The following is a 23,501-nucleotide window of genomic DNA, read 5'->3' as shown; positions in this document are numbered from 1 at the left end:
CTGGCACATGCTGTTTTTTTTTTATGCAAGTGTGATTTTGTTTGAGTGGGGAAAAAAAAATACATCATAGTTTAGTTTTGTTGCTGATAAAATGTAGTCTTTATTAAATTACAAATCTTGTAACAAAAACAAGACAACTTGAAGTGAAATCCTAAGTACAGACATGACAGCAAAGTCTAAGGAGAGGAGGTGAAAAAATTTCCAACAGAACAATATTAGCTCTTTATACACAAGATGCTGGAATTGGATCTTAATGGTATACCATTTGCCTATCAAACCACAACCTTTACGTCAAACTTACAACTACATCTCATATTAAATTATATATTTACTGAACTCCTGTATTTTGTACATTTTTTTATATTTTTTTTACATTCTTTCTTGCATTCAAACCCATGCAGAAGAGACTGAAATACACCAGAGCTTCAATGGTAATGAGGTCCTTTAAATTAGTTGTACTGGTCCTCTATCACCGAAGGAGTAAATTTAACAATCACACAGTGGCAAATGCTCATGAAACACATCAAGCTACACAATGAGAGAAGATAAAGTTATACAACAGAGTTGGAAGAAAGTGTTTTTTTTTTTTTTTCCTGTTATAATGAACAGTCCGTTAGAATAGATTTAATATGGAAGTTTGTTAGTCATATTAACAACTTCGCATTAAGAAGCCAGGACAGATAAACAGACATACATGAATGACAGGTAGAGATGGAGTGGTACGAGAAGTTTAACTCTTGTAGTGTTGAAATGATCTCAATTAAATTGCAGCTGATAGAGGGAAGACTGTACATGTCTCTTACTTCACAGTATGAAAGAAAGGGGATGGATAATGTGATCAATCTAGTAATCGCATTACTGTTCTTTTTGCATATGGACACAAATGTAATAAATAGTGCAAGTAAGCAGAAATTGGGAGTCCTTAAAATATGTTCTTTCTTGCTAAAACCAACAATTACAACTACAGCTGTTTTTTGGGGGGAGGGGGATATGAGGTTACATTTACCAAGCATGGCTAAACCAGAAGAAACATTGAACCTATACTCTCAATTGACCTATAAAGTTTGATGTAGCCCAGCTTAGAAATTAACCATCATGAGGCCCTTTCAGCACTCAATTGTTTAACCACCTCAGTTCTTTTAATGCTTTACTTATAAATAGATCTTCCAGATTAAAAACAAAGTTTACTTCATGTTAATGGTCAGTATTTTTCTTAAATCATTTTATTAACCCAAATAGCTACTGTATCAGAGCTCAATTCTAAAGCAACTCAGGTCTACAAAGATCATTAAAAGTGGACTTTCTTTCTCTCTGTAGACCAGTGTTTAGACCTCGGTCACTGTGCATTGTCCATCAGGCCGTCTGGATCTCACGCTTACATTTTGTGCACCCAGAGCTCCTGCAGATGTATGGTCTGTGGAGGGTTGAGTAGCACCTATTAATGAAAGTCTCTGTGGCACACCAAATGCATTCAATCGCAGAGAAGAAACATCTTGGTCACTGTTCTCATCTGATTCAGGGTCATCCACTGCAGCATCAGGAACTGGCACCCTGACACCAGGTAGTGGAAGGCCCTCCTCACCTTCCCCAATATTATTTCTTCCAGATACATCTCCAATTTGAAGTTGTGAAAAGGAGTTCTCCAGTTGAGTATTTCCATCAGTATGTGGTAGAAGTGGACTTGTAGGCTGACCACCCAAGGATGTAAGTGGCCTTACAGGTAACACTGCAGTGGGCTGGCCTGACGTAGCTCCAAGTGCAGCGAGATTGTCTGCACCATCAGCTGAGCTCTCTCGTGCTGCATTAACATTGGCTGCATCACAGTCTAGCCGCAACCCAGCAACACCTTTCTTTGGCATGTCTACAATGTCTCTTTTCATTTTTCTACGGCGTCCATGTTCATTGCGTCTATACTGTACCATGTTTTCAAAGTCTGCGACATAAAGAAAGCCAGCAATCAGCATCTCTGTGTTTTTTTTGCCTTTTGTAAATGCATCTTCAAGCTCCCTGCTTGTCCTCTCGTCATATTGCCACCACCCATTTCTGCCCTCATAATACCAGGCATATTCCCCATTTCCTCGACTAGCAGACTTCAGTTCCTCTGGGGACAACAATGTTGGCTTCTCCATGAAGTCCTCTGGGATTTCTTGCCTGCACAGCGCACAACGTCTTCCAAGCCATGAAGCCCCCTTTACACACAGATAGCAGAATATGTGTTTGCAAGGAAGACTGACTGGGTGAACGCAGGTCTGTAAGCAGATAGCACACTCAGGCACTGTAAGAGAGGGTGCGCCACTGGAACAGGGCTCGCCCAGTTTCTTATTTGTGGGCAGCATGTTTGTAGAGTGGCTAACTTCACCACAACCAGCCATCCTGCAAAAGAGTCAAGATAAAATATTATTGCAATAAGCAATGGTAAATAATGAACTACTACAAAATAAATTATTAATGATATATATAAATTGTATTTGAAATGCAATTACACAAATTGGTAAACAAACGTTTGCCACCCAGAAGCATTAATAGGTGCTATGTGGTGTGATGTTCTAAAGCATATATTAATAGCCCTATCCAAGTCGTTTCCCATATGGAGCCAGCTGACCGGGTACATGAGAATGGTAAAAAAAAAATACAGTTGTGTACTCTCTGGCTCCACACAGACATTCACACACAGCCCTTCCATACACATCTACATAAACACACATACCTACATTTACACTACCTACACACACACATATACATACACACATCCTGTACTCAATTGCCACATTTCACGCACCCACCCACTTTCCACACATATACATACATTCACACAACCGCACACTAATAAGTCAGGCAAATGTAACCCTTTTATTAAAGCATCTAGTTTGTTAAATAAAGAATTACAAAATTAGACTATGATCAAAGTGCTTTTCAATATTCTAATCTTTCATTTACATCTGTAGAGGTTTGAAAAGCATTTAATGCAATTTTGAGATGAACACATCCACAAAGAAAAACAGAAAACACTGTCTGATATTTGAAGAAAATGTCTAACACTTACTACAGCTAATTTAGATGAGAATATCACTCAGATAGAAACCTTTTACACTGGGTCATGTTAAAAAAAAAAAAAAAAAAAAAAATCTGTTAAAATGACATTTTCTGCCATCCCTTTGAGGAAAAACACACACTACAAATTGCCATTCTGAGGAGTAAATATGTAGCCAAGTGCAATTGCAACATTAAGCTACATATCACTAATGGCAGCTAAAATGCATATACGGGGAGACGATACAAATACATATTACTTTATATAACGGTAATCATTCCCCAAATGAAGAAAAAAATATATATATTTAGAGTATTGTAATCCACTTATTGTTTATTTAATATCATTAAAAACTCAATACCCCTCAATACCCATAAGGAACTTTAGCTTGCTGAACTGTTTATGGCTGAGGAGTACCCTATTTAAAGGCATTTTATAAGTGACAATTTCTATTTGAAATCAGCTTACAGGGAAAAGTGCAGCAGAGACAAGTGCAAAAAAAAAAAAAACTTACCTCTGCAGCACTTCCCTGTTTAGAGCCATGTCACTGCTCAATAATGCTTCAGCTGCAAGTGCTAACATTCTGGTGCAGTCCTTTAACTCCTTCAGGACCAGCCTGTTTTTACGATGTTGTACGTTAAGGACCAGGGCTCTTTTAACACTTTTGTGGTGTTTGTGTTTAGCTGTAATTTTCCTCTCATTTACTGTTCCCATACAAGTTATACATTGTTTTTTTTCTGGACAAAAAGGGTTTTCTTTACATTCCATTATTTGAATCATGTCATATAATTTACTTTAACCCCTTAAGGACCAAACTTGTGGAATAAAAGGGAATCATGACATGTCAGGTGTCCTTAAGGGGTTAAAAAAAATAAAAATAAAAAATATGGTGAAAAACTGAAAAAAAAAAACACTTCTGACATACATCATAGAAGACCTCAAACGGTGGAATTTCCCCCACATATCCTGGATCGGAAGAATAGCGGTCTTAAAGATGAACATCTTGCCACAGATTCTGTACGTCCTACACACGGCGCCACAAACAATCCCACACACGTTCTTCACGACGCTCAAAACAGCATTCCTACAATATGTTTGGAAAGGGGAAAGGGATCGGATTGGCTACGACAAACTCTGCCTTCCGAGGAGCTGGGGCGGGCTAGCCCTACCCAACATCAAAAGATACAACCAGGCAACGGTTTTACAGAGACTTAAAGAACTCCACGTGGATACACAACACAAAAGGTGGGTCCAGCTGTGGAGAGACGCTGCGGACAAAAAACTGCACACCCTGGTGTGGCACAATGAAAGGGACGCTCGGACGCTCCTCGGGGAAGACTCTCCTCTCACGCACACCCTAACGCACTGGTCCACGATAAGAAAAGAACAGCGGATCTCGCCCAAACCTAGCCCCTTGATTCCCATCACGTCTAATCCAAACCTAGGAGACAGCCTACCACCGACCGCCTGGCCAACGAGGGTCCGGGAGGAATACATACCGATCCACAAAGTCCTGAACAATACGGGGATCCAACCATTGAGGGAAGTTTCAGGAGATGAAACACCCACGCTAATGCATCACTTCCACTACATCCAGCTTAAACACTACTACCACAACATGCCTCACAGAAGCAAGGTACACAGGGACCTGACGTGGTACGAAAACCTATGCACACAGACACCAGACTTGGAGGGTAGGGTCTCCGTATTGTATCAAAACCTACTGACGTCACACCGTACTGCCAACAACATATACAAGAGACAATGGGAAGATTGGACGGAGGAGACCTTTACAGACGAACAATGGGGGAAGATACTAACCCTACAGCACAAAAGTGCCTCCAGTTCCCACTACAAGTAGGTTAATTATAAGCTCCTGACACACTGGTATCATACACCGTCCTTGATCAACCGATACAACCCGACAATACCAAACACTTGCTGGAGATGCGGGGAGGAACCCGGCACCCTACGACACATCTGGTGGGACTGCACCAAAATAAAACCTTACTGGGAGGACATACACCAGGAAATCAAGCGAATTCTTGACGAACCTACAGACTTGACAATGGCTGCCGCCCTTCTACATCACACAGAACGGCCGATACCCTCCTACAGGAGGTCGATACAGAGGCACTTACTAAACGCGGCCAAGTCCCTGATCCCTCTACACTGGAAACAGGAACACCCACCCACGATAGAAGAATGGACACGCAGGGTGGAAGATATCAGGACAGCAGAGGCAAAAATAGCAGAATCCCAAGGGAGAAGCGACAAACACGTGGAACGGTGGACACCATGGATTTTGCACAGCACGTGAGCGCAGTTGAACGACGATAAACTTCGGGACGGGAGACGGGGTGACTGTCGATGGTGGGCGGGCCCGAGTGCACCGAGGGGGAAGGCAGATATACTCCCCCTCCCATTTTCCCCCCTCCTCCCTACCATAGCCCCCTCCGACCTCCCTATATTGCCCCAGGGCTAACACCATGAGAGAACATCCTTGCACTCGACCGCACTGAGAGTAGACGTCACAGGGAACTCACCTGCATGGGGACACACAGAGAAGATACAGGAGTTGCCATCATACACAGAAGGAGAGAGAGAGACACAACATAGTAACAAACACCCACAAACACATACAAATCATCACGCGGAGTCATAACCGCACCAGACAAACACTGAAACAGACAACACACACAGGAACGGCAATCACAGCTCACAACCACAAGTTGACAGACAGAACACTCAGCGCACTCCTCTAGGAGTCCACTGACGACCTAAACGAACCTAAACGAGCGCATAGTATATCCAACCACAACGACGCACAGCGCAGACACCTATGAGACTTACGAGTCTAAGCTCACACTTGACTTCCCACAGAAGCAGGCGTAGGCACCACACGCGGAGCCGAACGGATCCCAATACACAAAGCAAAGCTTACGACCTCAAGGCATCTCTATATCCGACGACTGTTCATAGCAGTCATGCGCCTTTATGTATGATTAAGTGATGAGTGTATACACGAAATAGGACCTGCGAGTCCGATAAACTATGGCTTTACATAAACTAACTACAAACCACAGGCAGCCATGGTATACAGCAATAATTCTCACATGTCATGTAACCTGAAAAATATGTGTGCTGTATGGCACCTGCGAGTCCAAATAGTTGTTATATTGCAATTGGAAGCAAAAGAAAAACATCTCAATAAACATCATATTTACAAAAAAAAAAAAACTGAAAAAACAAACAAACATGTTTTTGACTTTTGCTTGAAAAATCTTTTACTTACCTACTAAAGCTAATGAAAAAAAACTGCTAAATAGATTCAAAATTTTGTCCTGAGTTTAAAAACAGTGTTTACGTGCTTTTGTTTTGCAAGTTATAAGGCTATAAGTACAAATAGGAAATTGCGGTTTCAAAATATATATTTTTTAAAATGTATCAATAGTGACATTGTAACACTATTATCTGTCATAAATCTCTGAATCACACCCCACATGTACATATTGTTTTAAAGTAGATGGGTATTAAATATGGGGTATGTCCAGTCTTTTTTAGTAGCCGTTTAGTCACAAACACTGGCCAAAGTTAGCATTCATATTTGTTTGTGTGTGAAAAAAGTAAAAAAACTAAACTGAACGCTAATTTTGGCCAGTGTTTGTGACTACGTGGCTACTAAAAAAGACTGGACATGCCCCATTTGCAATACCTTTGGTTGTCTTCTTTTGCAAATGGTAATTCTCATTCCTGGGCTACCATACGCTCTCAAAAGGCAACGTAACCAACCTGTCAAATTTCAATGTAAAAATATTTGACCGTTTTATTTGACCCTGTAACTTTAAAAAACGCTATATAAAACCTGTACATGGGGGTACTGTTATACTCAGGAGAGTTTGCTGAACACAAATATTAGTGTTTCAAAATAGTAAAAAGTATCACAACAATTATATCATCAGTAAAAGTGCGTTTTGTGTATGAAAAATTCAAAAAAAGTATATAATTTTTTTAAATTTTTATTATTTAAAAAAAAAAAAATTAAATTTACTTATTTGTATTTTATAATATATATATATATATATATATATATATATATATACACACACACACACACACACACACACACACACACACACACACACACACGTGTGTAATTTTATAAGTGTATTTTTATATTAATATAAAAATACACTTAGTATGACAAATATATATATATATATATATACACACACACACACACACACACACACATATTATATAGATATAATATATGTCTATATATCATATATTTATATTTTTACTAACATTAACATTTATTTTTTGATTTTACACTTGCAGGGAGAGGTCGTGAAGGGGTTAAAAAAACCAAAACCACACACTTTATTAGTGATTGAGTTGTGCATAAATCTTAGGTGACTGTTCCACTTAAAACTCTCTGGGCACGATAACAACTCTATCCAAATTAAATGGACACTGCAGTCACTAGAACAACTACAGCTTATTGTATTTGTTCTGTTGAGTATAATCATTACCTTCAGGATTTTTGCAGTAAACACTGTCTTTTCAGAAAAAATGCAGTCTTTACATTACAGCCTAGGGACACCTCCAGTGGCCACTCCTTAGATGGCTACTAGAGATGTTTCCTGGTGCAGTGCTGCAGTGTCTCCACCCTCTATGGAAACACTGAATTTTCCTCATAGAGATGCATTGATTTAAATGCATCTCTATGATGAGATGCTGATTAACTGGGGCTGTGTTGACTCTGCCACTGATCTACCTCCTTGACAGTCTCAGCCAATCATATGGGAAAGTATTGTGATATGCTTTTGATCAACACTTCTGATTATATCAGCCAAGAAGGCAGATCAAGGAGAGAGCCAGCAGCAGCAGACTGGTAGTCACACCACTTGCCAACAGGTTATGTTCTTACCTGGGGTCCACTGGTCCCAGCTATTATGCAGCAGTGACAACCCAAGAGCTCTCAAGCTAAGCCCTAGGGAGGGGCGCCAGGGTATTCCTGGCACCTTTACTACTGTGCACTTGGAGTGGTCCTTTATTACACATTATTAGTGGTCTGCATTCTTTAGATCAAACTGCTACTTAAAAGGACCACTATAGGCACCCAGACCACATCAGCTTAATGAAGTGGTCTGGGTGCCAGGTCCCTCTAGTTTTAACCCTGCAGTTGAAAACATAGTAGTTTCAGAGAAACTGCTATGTTTACACTGAGGGTTAATCCAGCCTCTAGTGGCTGTCTCACTGAGAGCCACTAGAGGCCGCTTCCGCGATTCTCATTGTGAAAATCACAGTGAGAAGATGCTGACGTCCATAGGAAAGCATTGATTAATGATTTCCTATGGGCGGTTTGAATGCACATTCGGCGCTGACGTCGGCAGGAGGAGAAGAGTTCATCAGCGCCGAGGGAGCCCGGCACTAGAGAAAGGTAAGTGGCTGAAGGTGTTTTAACCCTTTCAGCCCAGTGGGAGGGGGGCCAGGAGGGTGGGGGGGACCTAATGACTACATAGTGCCATAAAAACGAGTTTGTTTTCCTGGCACTATATTGGTCCTTTAATGTTTTTACATGATAAAAGTGCATGACACAAAGGCAATCTATGCATCATAACAACTGCACCAAACTAAGGGCTTAGCATCATGTACAATGCTCAAGTGCAGTTTAGAATATTAAGCAATGAAAAAAAAGGGTGAAGGGGTAAGTGGTCCACAAAATTTGAGAGTTAAATCTGCTTTACATGTAGTAATTGCCTTGGTTTAGCTATACATCACTGTGCACGTACATGACCTGTTTGCAGAATAGTGTATAAAACAGGAAATAAAGTCTGCATATTTTGCAATAGTGTCACAGGAAGCTATAGAACAGATTACACTTACACAAGTTAGTTGGATAATAAACTGCCTTGAAATGATTAGGACTGCATAGTGACAAACAAAGATTTCATGCAAAATTACATGGTTCAATAAGTTTTAACAGCATATATCTTAATCTCCTTAGTAACAGAAGGAGTCCAGTTATTACAGTTATTAAAGGGCTACTCTCAGATCACAGATGGAAAATGTAAAAATTACCGTATTTTTCGCTCCATAAGACGCACCTCACCATAAGACGCACCTAGTTTTTAGAGGAAATAACCCAGAAAAAAAATATTCTGAACAAACTGTCCCATAGTGCCCCCCCTCCCCATAGACTTCATCTCTCCCCCCCCCCCCATAGACTTCATCTCTCCCCCCCCCCATAGACTTCATCTCTCCCCCCCCCCCCATAGACTTCATCTCTCCCCCCCCCCCCATAGACTTCATCTCTCCCCCCCCCCCCATAGACTTCATCTCTCCCCCCCCCCCATAGACTTCATCTCTCCCCCCCCCCCATAGACTTCATCTCTCCCCCCCCCCCATAGACTTCATCTCTCCCCCCCCCCCATAGACTTCATCTCTCTCCCCCCCCCATAGACTTCATCTCTCTCCCCCCCCCCATAGACTTCATCTCTCTCCCCCCCCCCATAGACTTCATCTCTCTCCCCCCCCCCCATAGACTTCATCTCTCTCCCCCCCCCCATAGACTTCATCTCTCTCCCCCCCCCCATAGACTTCATCTCTCTCCCCCCCCCCATAGACTTCATCTCTCTCCCCCCCCCCATAGACTTCATCTCTCTCCCCCCCCATAGACTTCATCTCTCTCCCCCCCCATAGACTTCATCTCTCTCCCCCCCCATAGACTTCATCTCTCTCCCCCCCCCCATAGACTTCATCTCTCTCCCCCCCCCCATAGACTTCATCTCTCTCCCCCCCCCCATAGACTTCATCTCTCTCTCCCCCCCCATAGACTTCATCTCTCTCCCCCCCCCCATAGACTTCATCTCTCTCCCCCCCCATAGACTTCATCTCTCTCCCCCCCCATAGACTTCATCTCTCTCCCCCCCCATAGACTTCATCTCTCTCCCCCCCCATAGACTTCATCTCTCTCCCCCCCCCATAGACTTCATCTCTCTCCCCCCCCATAGACTTCATCTCTCTCCCCCCCCCATAGACTTCATCTCTCTCCCCCCCCATAGACTTCATCTCTCTCCCCCCCCATAGACTTCATCTCTCTCCCCCCCCCCATAGACTTCATCTCTCTCCCCCCCCATAGACTTCATCTCTCTCCCCCCCATAGACTTCATCTCTCTCCCCCCCATAGACTTCATCTCTCTCCCCCCCATAGACTTCATCTCTCTCCCCCCCATAGACTTCATCTCTCTCCCCCCCTCCCCATAGACTTCATCTCTCTCCCCCCTCCCCATAGACTTCATCTCTCTCCCCCCCTCCCCATAGACTTCATCTCTCTCCCCCCCTCCCCATAGACTTCATCTCTCTCCCCCCCTCCCCATAGACTTCATCTCTCTCCCCCCCTCCCCATAGACTTCATCTCTCTCCCCCCCTCCCCATAGACTTCATCTCTCTCCCCCCCTCCCCATAGACTTCATCTCTCTCCCCCCCTCCCCATAGACTTCATCTCTCTCCCCCCCTCCCCATAGACTTCATCTCTCTCCCCCCCTCCCCATAGACTTCATCTCTCTCCCCCCCCCTCCCCATAGACTTCATCCCCCCCCCCCCTCCCATATTCTTCTCTCCCATACTGTCCCCCTCCCCTTGTCCCATAATTACTTACCTGTCTTGTAGCGTTGGCCGGCAGCACAGGGCGCATCGCGGTACTGTAACTTCAATTCCAGGTTCCGGTTTCCGGCGGGACTGAAAGGAAGTGTGCACACTGAGCTGAGTGCGCACTTCCTTTCAGTCCCGCCGGAAACCGGAACCTGGAATTGAAGTTCCAGTACCGCGGTGCGCCCTGTGCTGCCGGCCAACGCTACAAGACAGGTAAGTATTCGCTCCATAAGACGCACAGACATTTCCCCTCACTTTTGAGGGGAAAAAAGTGCGTCTTATGGAGCGAAAAATACGGTAAGTCAGATAGTTAATTAAATTGACAAGTTTAAAAGGTACAGAAAAGTAAAAATAAACATTGTGCATTTATTATCAAACTGTAATTAATGAAGCCAAGGTATTCTTAGCAAGTCGTTTTATTCTTTTATTTTCACTGAAGACTTTATGACTGGGTCTGACACTTGCTACACTACTTTCAACACAAAGCTACATATATACATAAAGTTTGGCTATGCAACAGTATATGGAACTTGAACTACATTCCAATTGTAAAAAATTTGAATTAAAGAGACAGTTTAGGCACCCAGACCAGTTCAGTTCATTGAAGTGTTCTCGGTGCAGTGTCCCAAGTCCCTAAACCCTGCAAAGATAATTATTGCAATGTATGATAAACTGCAATAATTACCTTTGAGGGTTAACTCCACCTCCATGGGCTGTCTACCAGCAGCAACTAGAGGTACTTCTGGATCGTTAGGAGACAATTGGTCGACTGATGTCCTCACGCTATGCATGACGAAATCAAGCGTCATGTGAAAGCCCATTGGAAAGCATTATACATGCATTCCTATGGGGGAAATAATGTAAGCGTGGCCATTTTCACGCATGCACATTAGGTCTCCCCAGCCGGTTGATGTCGGCGAGGGTGGAGCATAGAGAGACCGAAACAGCGCAAAGAGACATTGGCACTGGAAGCAAGTAAGTGACAGAAGGGGTTTTTAACCACGACCAAGGGGGCACTATAAGTAGCTATAGTGCCAGGAAAACAAATTTGTTAACATGGCACTATGGTTTCTCTTTAACCCCATATATATATATACACACACACACACAGTCCAAGTGTATACAAGGAACCAAAAAGCAACGTTTTGACCCCTTAGGGCCTTTGTCAAGCTTTTTGGTTCCTTGTCCCAATAAAAATTGCCTCTGCTTTGGAATTTGCTGGAGTGCCTGGATTATTTCTTATATTCAAATTCTATGTTTGGTCCTTTCTGGTACTGGGATTAATCACTAGAGCACCCTGAATTCCATGACGAAGGATTGAGTGCACTACCATCATCTACATTTGCTATGTCACAAACACTAGCCAAAGTTAGCGTTAATATTTGTTTGGGTGTGAAAAATGCAAAAAACTAATTTGAACGCCAATTTTGTCCAGTGTTTGTGACAAAGTGGCTACTAAAAAATACTGGACATACCCCATTTGCAATACCTTGGGTTGTCTACTATTAAAAATGGTATGCCATCATTGGGGTAATTTTCATTCCTGGGCTACCCTACGGTCTCAAAGGCAACATAACCAATCTGGCGAATTTCAATGTGAAAAAATTGAAACAAGCTTTAGATTTTACTCTGTAACTTTTGAAAACACCATAAAACCTTTACATAGGGGTACTGTTTTACACGTGAGACATCGCTGAATACAAATATGTGTATTTTATTGCAGTAAAAGCAAATAGTATTATGACATTCACAGTTAAAGGGCCACTATAGGCACCCAGACCACTTCAGCTCAATGAAGTGATCTGGGTGCCAGGTCCATCTAGGATTAACCCTGCCTGCTGTAAACATAGCACTTTCAGAGAAACTGCTAGGTTTACACTGAGGGTTAATCCAGCCTCTAGTGGCTGTCTCACTGACAGCCGCTAGAGGCGCTTCCGAGCTTCTCACTGTGATTTTTACAGTGAGAAGACGCCAGCGTCCATAGGAAAGCAAATATGTATTTTTAAAAATGAAAATAAATATTATATATATATATATATATATATATATATATATATATATATATATATATATATATATATATATTAAAAAAATACAGGTTGTATGGTGTTTTGGACAGTTAGAGAGTCAAATATAAGGCTTGCATTTCATTTTTTTCACATTGAAATTTGCCAGTTAATGGTAATGTTCCCAGGAATGAGAATTATCCCCATGATGGCATACCATTTGCAAAAGTAGGGAACCCAAGGTATTGCAAGTGGGGTATGTCCAGTCCTTTTTAGTAGCTTAGTCACAAACACTAGCCAAATATTAGTTTTTTGCTTTTTTTGTGTGTGAAAAAAGCAAAAAACTAATATTTGGCCACTAGGCTGTAATGTAAACACTGCATTTTCTCTGAAAAGACAGTGTTTACAGCAAAAAGGCTGAAGGTAATGATTCTACTCACCAGAACAAATTCAATAAGCTGTAGTTGTTCTGGTTACTATAGTGTCCCTTTAACCCCTTAAGGACCAAACTTCTGGAATAAAATTGAATTATTCTGAAAGAGGTAAATTACGGTTTAACCCCTTCCCGCCGTTACGACGTTCTATGCCGTCACGCATTTAGTGGGCTTTAAAGCCGTTGCGACGGCATAGAACGCCGTAACGGCTTTAAGCCCTGGAGCGCCCGGGTTACTTACCTTCCCGGCGCTCCGCTTCGGGAGGACTGCCTCACAGCCCAGGCAGCCCCCCCATGGCAAATCAGGCCCCCGGGGGCCATGTGATCGCTCTCAAAGAGCGATCACATGGCCCCTTATAGCTGGCTGTGGATCTGCCAGCAGAGGGACTGTCTAAAATATTAGACAGTCCCCCTGCTGGTAGGTAGTGTAAAAAAAAAATTAAACATGTTATAAAATAAAATAAATATATATATGTATATATATATATATATATAAATAAATATAATATATATGTTTATTATATATATTTAACGTCATACATAGTGTATTTTAATACTAATATAAGTACATATATTAGTATTAAAATACACTTAGAATGACGTTATATATATATATATATATATATATATATATATATATAATAGATATATACACACACACATATATATATATATATATATATATATATATATATATACACGTATAATTACAATAATAAATAAAATAATAAATTAATAAATAAAATATTGAAACAAAATTTAATATAAATTATATATCCATATGTAATTTCATTCTAACTGTATTTTGTTATTAATATATATCCAAGTTTGTGGTACCAACATTAGTCCATCCTTGCAAGCGCGCTGTCTTGGCGTCATACTTGACTCTGGTCTCACCTTTGAGCCTCACATCCAGCATGTTGCCAAATCCTGTAGATTCCATCTTAAAAACATAGCCCGCATCCGCCCCTTTCTTGCACCAGATACTACCAAGGAGCTTGTCCATGCTCTAGTAATTTCCCGCATGGATTATTGTAACCCTCTCCTGATTGGTCTTCCCAATAGCCGTACTGCACCTTTACAGTCCGTAATGAATGCTGCTGCTAGATTGATTTTCCTCTCTAGTCGTTTCTCTCACACCTCACCCCTCTGTCAGTCCTTACATTGGCTTCCTGTATGCTATAGGAGTCAATTCAAGGTACTAACTCACACCTATAAAGCACTGAACAACTCTAGCCCCTCATATCTCCTCACAGATCCATAGGTATGTCCCTTCTCGGTCTCTCCGTTCTGCCCGTGACCACCTCCTGTCCGTTGTCCGCACTCGTACGGCCAACTCGCGCTTGCAGGACTTCTCGCGGGCGGCTCCCTTCCTATGGAATAGCCTGCCTACCGCCATCAGACTCTCCCCTAGTCTTGCATCTTTTAAGAAGTGCCTTAAAACCCATCTCTTTAGGAAAGCTTATGGCCTCCAAGACTAACCCTTACCTCACATACCTGTCTCTTGCCCTCTCCTAAAGGGCAGCCCACCTTATTTGAGTGTAAATTCCTGTCCTAATGTGTTTTACACCCCACCTCCTATAGAATGTAAGCTCGTTTGAGCAGGGTCCTCTTCAACCTATTGTTCCTGTAAGTTTATTTGTAATTGTCCTATTTATAGTTAAATCCCCCTCTCATAATATTGTAAAGCGCTACGGAATCTGTTGGCGCTATATAAATGGCAATAATAAATAAATAAAAATAATATATATATATTGGTAACAAAATACACTTAGAATGACATATATATATATATATATATATATATATATAGATAGATATATATATATATATATATATAGATAGATAAATACATATAATTACATAAAAGATTACATTAGTATACACGTAGAATTTAAATACCTATAAATGCATATATATTAAAATTCTACAAGTATATTTAAGTAATCTTTTAACATAATTAGCTGATTTGATTAATTAAAATTTGATTGACATACCTGACAACACAGGGAGAAAGTGCAGAGAATTTAATTTGCATGCACTATATTTGACCCTGTAACTCGCCAAGACAACATAAAACCTGTACATGGGGGGTACTGTTTTACTCGGGAGACTTCACTGAACTCACATAGTAGTGTTTCAAATTGGTAAATTGTATTACAACAATGATATTTTAAGTAAAAGTGACGTTTTTTGCATTTTTTTTACAAACGAACGGCACTTTTATGGACTATATTATTGTTGTAATATGTTTTACGGTTTTAAAACACTAATATTTGTGTTTAGTGAAGTCTCCCGAGAATAACAGTACCCCCCATGTACAGGTTTCATGGTGTCTTGGAAAGTTAGAGAGTCACATATAAGGCTTGCATTTCATTTTTTTGACATTGAAATTTGCCAGATTGGTTATGTTGCCTTTGAGAGCGTATGGTAGCCCAGGAATGAGAATTACCCCCATGATGGCATACCATTTGCAAAAGTAGACAACCCAAGGTATTGCAAGTGGGGTATGTCCAGTCTTTCTTAGTAGCCACTTAGTCACAAACACTGGCCAAATATTCGTTTTTTGCTTTTTTCACACAAAAACAAATATGAACGCTAACTTTGGCCAGTGTTTGTGACTAAGTGGCTACTAAAAAAGACTGGACATAACCCACTTGCAATACCTTTGGTTGTCTACTTTTTCAAATGGTATGCCATTATGGGGGTAATTCTCAATCCTGGGCTACCACACCGTCTCAAAGGTAACATTACCAATCTGGCAAATTTCTATTTGAAAATGGAACGTTCTATATTTAACCCTGTAACTTTCCAAAACACCATAAAACCTGTTAATGGGGGATACTGTTGTACTCGTGAGACATCGCTGATTACAAATATGTGCATTTTTGTGCAGTAAAACCGTAAAAAACAGTATTATGACATTCACAGCTAAAATGGCAGACGGAAATACAAATTTAAAAAAAAAATCTTATTTTCTCACTTTTTTTTTTTTTTTTTTATTTAGAATGAATTATGTTCCATATATGAATAGTTAATGATAGATTAAAGCCCTGTTTCTCCTGAACAAAATGATATATAATAAGTGTGGGTGCATATAATATGAAAGAGGGGAACTACGGGTGAACAGACATATAGCGCAAATTCCAGTTTTTGTTTACGTTTTGTTTTGATCAGAACGTGTACAATTGACTCCGTCCTGAAGGTGTTAAAGAATCACTTTAGGGTCAGGAACACAAACATATATTCTTGACCCTATAGTGAAAACCCACCATCTCCAGAACAGCAATGTTTTACACTACAGGGTCAAAAATACAGGGATGAGATTAAGTGGTCTGGGTGCCTTTAGTGTCCCTTTAAGATTAAAAATCATGATTTAAACAGTGTTACTGATGGTTTAAGTAGCTTGGTTTCAATCATATCCACCTTGATTTAAAATCATGAAAAAACACGAAAACAAGTTATTCTACTCCAGCTAGACCGCGAATAAGGTTTTGATGCCAGAGCTCTAACTTTGCTGCTTTTTAAGGGTGGCCTATTAGCAATGTTCAATAGGGCATTTTACAATGAAATACAAGATTTTGTAAAGATAGTTGTAGGAAACCTTTAAAAGAACACTATGGTGATAAGAATACATGTTTGTATTCATAACGTTATAGTTACCTGTATCAATATCCCCCACCATGTAAAGGGTTGGAAGGGTGAGTTTGACTGACTTTTCAGCACTCAGCCAAGAAGGCAAAGACCATTGTACCAAGATGATCATAATCGATGATCTCTGCCATAAAAATGTTTTCCCATATGATGAATTGGGAGGATTGTGCAAATACTCTACAAAATGCTGTGTGGTGCCAATCAGATGGACTCTGTGGCTATGTTGACAGAGTGACAGCCACTAAAAGGCATTTAACCCCTTCAGGACCGGACTGTTTTTGCAATGTTTGTACGTTAAGGACCAGAGCTATTTTAACACTTTTGTGGTGTTTGTGTTTAGCTGTAATTTTCTGCTCTCTCATTTACTGTTCCGATACAAATTATATATTGTTTTTTTCAGGACAAAAAGGGCTTTCTTTACATACTATTATTTTTATCATGTCATATAATTTAATTTTAAAAAAAATAATAAAATATGGTAAACAACAAAACAAAACGTTTTTTGACTTCTACTTAAAAAAAATCTTTTACTGATCTACAAAATCGAAGGAAACAAACTGCTAAATAGATTCAAAATTTTGTCCTGAGTTTAAAAACACCCAATGTTTACGTGTTTTTTTGCTTTTATTTGCAAGTTATAGGGCTATAAGTACAAGTAAGAAATTGCTGTTTCAAAATGTACATTTTTCAAATGTATCAATAGTGACATTGTAACACTTATGTCATAAATCTCCAAAAAACACCCCACATGTATATATTTTTCTTAAACTAGATAATCCAGGGTATTCATCTAATACTATTCTGATACTTTATATGCAGCCATTTTACCATAAACCTTTGCCAAACTTTGCATAGGTAGTTTTTTTCATATACATTGCAATTCAGATATAAATTCACAGATTCTGTTAGTATGTCACTGCCAAACAACACCCCAATATGTGTTCAGCAACATCTCTCAAGTACAGGGATACCCCCTATGTATAGGTGTGTAGGGTTGTTTGAGGGCTAAAAGGCCACATTTGACAGGTGCGCATATCAGTTTCCCAGCTTGGAATTTTGACATGTAGTCAACCTGCATGCAAGTCCTATTTGGGACATTTTTGAAGCCGGCCAATGTATTTTACCCCCATCAAACCATCTATTTTTGAAAAGTAGACACCCTAGGGTATTTCACATGGTGATATTTAAACACTTTCCATGCACTAATTCTACTACCAGGCTTTGTCAAACATTGAGGTAGTAATTTTGTTTTTTTCCCCACACACATTGTACTTTAGGCATGAATTAACAGATCCTGTTATGTGCCACTGCCAAACAACACCCCAATATGTGTTCAGCAAGATCTCCTGAGCACAGTGATACCACCCATGCATAGGGCTGTCGGGTTCTTTGGGGGCTAAAAGGCCACGTTTGGCAGGTGCGCTTATCAGTTTCCCCAACTTGGAATTTTGACATGTAATCAACCTGTGTCCATGTCCCATTTGAGCCAATGTATTTTACCCCCATCAAACCATATATTTTTGAAAAGTAGACAACCCAGGGTATTTTAAATGGTGGTATTTTAACACTTTTTCATGCATTGAATTCTACCACCAGCCTTTGTCAAACTTTTGGGTAGTAATCTTTTTTTGTTTCTTTGTCACACACATTGTACTTTAGGCATGAATTAACAGATCCTGTTATATGTCACTGCCAAACAACACCCCAATATGTTCAGCAACATCTCCCGAGTACAGTGACCCCCCATGTATAGGGTTGCTGGGTTGTTTGGGGGCCAAAAGGCAACAATCTGAACTTGTACAGGTCAGTTTTTCAACTTGATATATAGGTATGCTTGGTCTATCTTCGGTTTGACATATTTTTTTGCACACCCCCCAGTTAATGTTACCATCATGAAAGTATATATAGTATATATTTTTATAAAGTAGACATCAAAGGTTATAGAAGATGGGGTGTTTTGACTTCTTTCCCCCAACCATTTTGCCCCCCCCAAAAAATAGAGAAAGTGTAGTGGTCATTTTTAAATTCTGTTTTTTTATGCACACGTCATCTGGTTTTGGCCAGCTGGTTATGTGTTACTGACAGAAAACTTGTTAGACCAAATGTGCAGGTAGCAAATGTACACTTAGCAGCAATCTTTAAACTGACTCCTGCAAATAGAATCTAACTGGAGATTTGGGGGAAGGAAACTGACTAACAAAAAAAAATGGCTGCTTTCCAAAGAAACAAAAAATAAAAATTCAGGAACACTTCTTACAACTGTTCTGTGTGGTACAGCTTGAAACATGTTCCTACACACAGTCCTGGTTTCGAAGGGCAATCAGGACAGTGAAAAGGGGTGTCTGTCCTTTTCCCGTTTTTAAAAACGGGACCCAGCAACGTTTCTGGGTTTTTTTTTTTTTTTTGCAGTTGGCGGTAACCTAAAAATAAAGTGCCTGGACTCAGCTTGCACCATTGTTGGAACTTGTCCATCTCCATAAATTGTTAAAGAAATTATTTTCAACTGAAATTGGAGAAAGGTGGTTTTCCCTGGATTATTTTTTTTAAAAAGCAAAAATGAGTTGTGGGTTGCTATTTGCATCAGATAGATAGCCACCTTTTTATACCATGCTTTGGTTTTTCGTAAAATAAGATATGGCTGCATCAGCTGATCAGCCAAATCAACACCCCCCCCCCCCCATGTACTTATTATACACCCTGATGCAAACCGGTTTGGACTCTACTCTGCCCCAGACAGAGACGTCTGACATGCGTTCGTCATGGATGGTGGTTAGCATGTTGACATCCTTCCTGTCCCTAAATTTTAGTGTAAGCACTTCAGCTTTGCGAAGTGCTTTACATTCGCCTTTTTTTAATTTTGCCTCTATGAGAGATCATGGAAAGTCTTTGGATTTTTTTCTGGCAGTGCCACAGGCCAGTGTCTGTAAACCATAAAGTATTTTAAACAGACGGACACTACTATAAAAATTATCCACATAAAGGTTGCAACCTTTATTAAACAAGGGGTTTAGTAGGTCCCATACAAGTTTCCCACTTGTCCCCAGGGAGTCAGGACAGCCTGGAGGGTCCAGTTGACCATCTTTCCCCTCATATACACGAAAGGCAAACATGTATCCACTTTCGCTCTTGCACAGTTTTATGCCATACCTAGAGCGCTTTGAGGGGATGTATTGTCTGAACCCTAATCTCCCTTTGTATTTCATTAGCGATTCATCTACGGATAAATTTTGTTGGGGGGTATAAACATCTGAAAATTTGTCCTGAAAATGGTCTAGCAGTGGGCGTATTTTATGAAGCCTATCGTATTAGGGGTGATCTCTAGGGTGACAGAGGGTATTGTCACTGAAATGTAAAAATCTTAGCAGTAACTCGTATCTGGCTTTAGGCATGGTTTGGGAGAATACTGGACTAGACATTATTGAGTTGGTGCTCCAGTATGAGCGAATCGATGGCTTCTTTATAATCCCCATGAGCATTGTAAGAGCCTAGATTTTTTTTTAAGCTCTGGGACATCTGTGGGATGCCAGTCATGCTCCCTGACTGTATAGCTACCTGGATCGTTATCAATAAATTGGGTAGCATACAAGTTAGTCTGGGAAGCAATCTCCTCCCAGATGGTATCCCCTAAAAATAGTTCTACATACTGCATTGGGGAGAAGCCATCCACATTAACATTAATGTCTGCGTTGGCACTAAAAAGGGGGGACGTTGGGCTCGGCTAACTGTGGAGGTACCCAGTTCTCCTCCACATTCGGCATAACAGAGGAAGCACAGCTTCTTTCTTCAGACGGCTCACACACAGATGACATGTCGTCTTGACGTGTCAGAAAACTGACCGTGGTCAAAATCTGACGCAGTGTCAGTGGCGTCAGAGTCTGACGCCAAGAAGGCATATGCCTCCTGCAAGTTATACATACGCTGCATGTTTTACACACGACTAAAATAAATTACAAACACACACATTTTTTTTTTTTTTTTACTAAAACAGACTAAACAGCAATCCCTAAACTAACTCCTGTCACAAAAATCTAATGGAGATTTGGGGGAAGGAAACTGACTGACCAAGACACAGATTTTTAAAACAAATTTAACCCTTTAAGGGCAAAAAAACAAAATACAGACAGTACAAATGCACTGCTGTAACAGATCTGGCAGGGAAGGTGATTTTTTTTTTTAAATAAAATACTGATTCTTTCTGATGGTCACTGAACACTGCTGCAACAAACTATCACGATCTATGTCTCTCTCGCCTCTCAAAACGCTACAGAGGAGAGAGGGGCAGAGATCACTGTCAAAGTGAGTGTTTGTAACACCCACTTTGACAGCAGCCAATTGTGAGCGATCGCGGTTCGCTCATACGCCGCAATTGGCTGTTACTATCTGCCTGGGATGTCTGGCAGATAGTTACAGTGTTATACCGGCGCGAGCGATCCTTGATCGCTTCCCGCAGCCCGTTTTTCGCTATGATGGTTCAGGACCACTGACCGCTATGAAGGGGTTAAACCCTGCAATGTAAACATTGATCTTCCTGCAGACCACACCAATGTTTTCACTTACAGGGTTAAACGTAGAGGGACATGGCACCCAGATTATTTCATTGTGATGAAGTTGTCTGGTGTCTATAGAGTCCTTTTAAGGAAAAGCTAGGACAAAAGCGGCAAATGAAGAGGATAAGCAGAAACAGTTTCATTTCTCCTCTTTATGGTGACTGCCAGATGCAAAGGAGAGAGCTAGTAATAATTAAAAGGAAGATAATATGGTGGAGCCCAGTTACAGGTTAAAGATGTGAGAGTCTCTACGTGTATTTTAATTTTTCACAACCCACAAATACATATTTCTTAAAAGATTTTGCAACACCCTCCTCAGATCTCAGAGGAATCTGCTGTGCATCATAAGAAAAGAGTTTTGTTTCATATGTGACTGACTGCTGCAGGGAAATGGCACATTTGCTAGTGAAAGCAGATTAAAGCTCTGTCTTTTGCCAAAATTTTCCCTTAGCATAGAACAAAGTCTTTGTCTTATGTATTTCATTCAATTGTATTAAAAATTCAATGAAACATGGCTTTTTTTTAAGGTTCAGTGACTTTAACCCCTTAAGGACACATGACATGTGTGACATGTCATGATTCCCTTTTATTCCAGAAGTTTGGTCCTTAAGGGGTTAAAGGAACATTATATAGTTACCAGAACAACTATAGCTTAATGTACTTATTCTTGCGATTATAGTCAGTCCCTGCAGGCATTTCCTTGTAAAGACTGCCTTTTCAGAGATGCGTTTACATTGCTGCCTGGGGACACCTCCAGTGGCAGTCACTTCCTGGCATTCAGTGTCTCCACTGAACTTTCCCTGTAGAGATGGACTGATTCAATGCATCTCTATGAGGAGATGCGGATTGGCCAGAACGATGTTTGGCTCCACCTCCCACCCCCTCCTTGGCTGACATAATCAGAATTGACAATGTCAGCCAAGCCAACGCTTTCCTATGGCAGACGCATTAAATAAAACCTATAGGGTCAGAAATACACATTTGTGTTCCTGACCCTATAGTGTTCCTTTAAGTGGTCATGGTGCCTGGAGTCTGTTCGTGCAGCGTTTCACTTCCATTTCCAGTCATTAGCCAGCCCACAACAAACAAGACAAAGCCATACAATAGTTTATAAAAACACCAATATGCTAAATATTTTTTTTACTGTATTTTGCCATTGCCTTTTTGTTGTGTGTAATTTGATTTATAAAAAAAAATTAGATATATACAAGCACATATACAATCCATTAAACCCTGTGGATAAGAGCTCTATATTGCAATTGACTAAAGATGGACACATATAAAAACCATCAGCTGTGAAACAATAAGACTATTGTCACAATGCTGTCAGCATGCAAGGTGTCAGTGAGGGCAAACCTTTCATTACTGTGGATCAAACCTACTGCCACCCAAATGGTGACTGAACACTAAATGCAGTCTGTAACAGACAGGATGTCAGCAAACCAGCTATACACGATTAGTATACACACACACACTATATATATATATATATATATATATATACACACACACACTATCTCTCTATATCCAGAGCTCCCCAGTCAGACCCTGTGCTGTGCTGTGTTGTGCCGTGCTGGAGGGGATCCCAGGCTGTGACACCATGTTTGCTGGGTGTTGTGTTATTGTGTGGCATTGAAGGCGATTCCCCTCTCTCCGTGTTGACACCGATATAAAATGGACGTTCTGTGGCTGCCATGACAGGTCCCGGTAACAATGAGTGACAGCCACAGACCATACCCGGGCGGCCATCGCCCTGCTCGCGGAGACACTCACCAGCTCGCTCTCTCTCCTTTTCTCTCTTCCTCCCCGGTGTTCTCTATGAAGCTTCTCGGATATTGAGGCCCCGGCGGAACCTTCCGGCGTCACTACGTCATGTGACCAGATGTGAAGTCAGCGCGCGGCGTCCTTGTTCCAGTGCTAAACACCAGAGACAAAGATAGGTTCTCAATAACAACAACAAAAAGAATTTGACGTGGTTGCTATAACAGCGACCATTTTCTTGGAGACCAAGATCAACCGTGCCGATAATAAGAAAACGCTCATGGCTTTCTTTGTAGCTCTGTTCATATAACTGCGCTGCTCGCGGCTATGCAAGAATTGCTCGGGCTGCCAAGTGAACTGAAGACCATTGACGTAGTAATGCCCACAGTAAAGATGGCGGCTCTGGCTGC

The 23,501-nt window shown here is 40.8% G+C and overlaps 1 protein-coding gene across 1 annotated transcript; it reads right to left on the bottom strand.

The window, feature by feature from the left end:
• Positions 1–344: 344 nt before the first annotated feature.
• Positions 345–23,254, bottom strand: RNF146 (ring finger protein 146). The gene is made up of 2 exons (XM_063441168.1): positions 23,104–23,254; positions 345–2,373 (listed from the first exon to the last, which is right to left on the bottom strand). Exon 2 carries the CDS (start codon positions 2,370–2,372, stop codon positions 1,326–1,328), a length of 1,047 nt encoding a protein of 348 aa, XP_063297238.1. The 5' UTR covers position 2,373; positions 23,104–23,254; the 3' UTR covers positions 345–1,325.
• Between the last annotated feature and the right edge of the window lie 247 nt (positions 23,255–23,501).

This window comes from Pelobates fuscus, chromosome 2 (assembly GCF_036172605.1).
Source record: "Pelobates fuscus isolate aPelFus1 chromosome 2, aPelFus1.pri, whole genome shotgun sequence".
Taxonomy (NCBI): domain Eukaryota; kingdom Metazoa; phylum Chordata; class Amphibia; order Anura; family Pelobatidae; genus Pelobates; species Pelobates fuscus.
The sequence above is the reverse complement of the archived record's forward strand: the minus strand, read 5'-3'. Positions and strand labels throughout refer to the sequence as shown.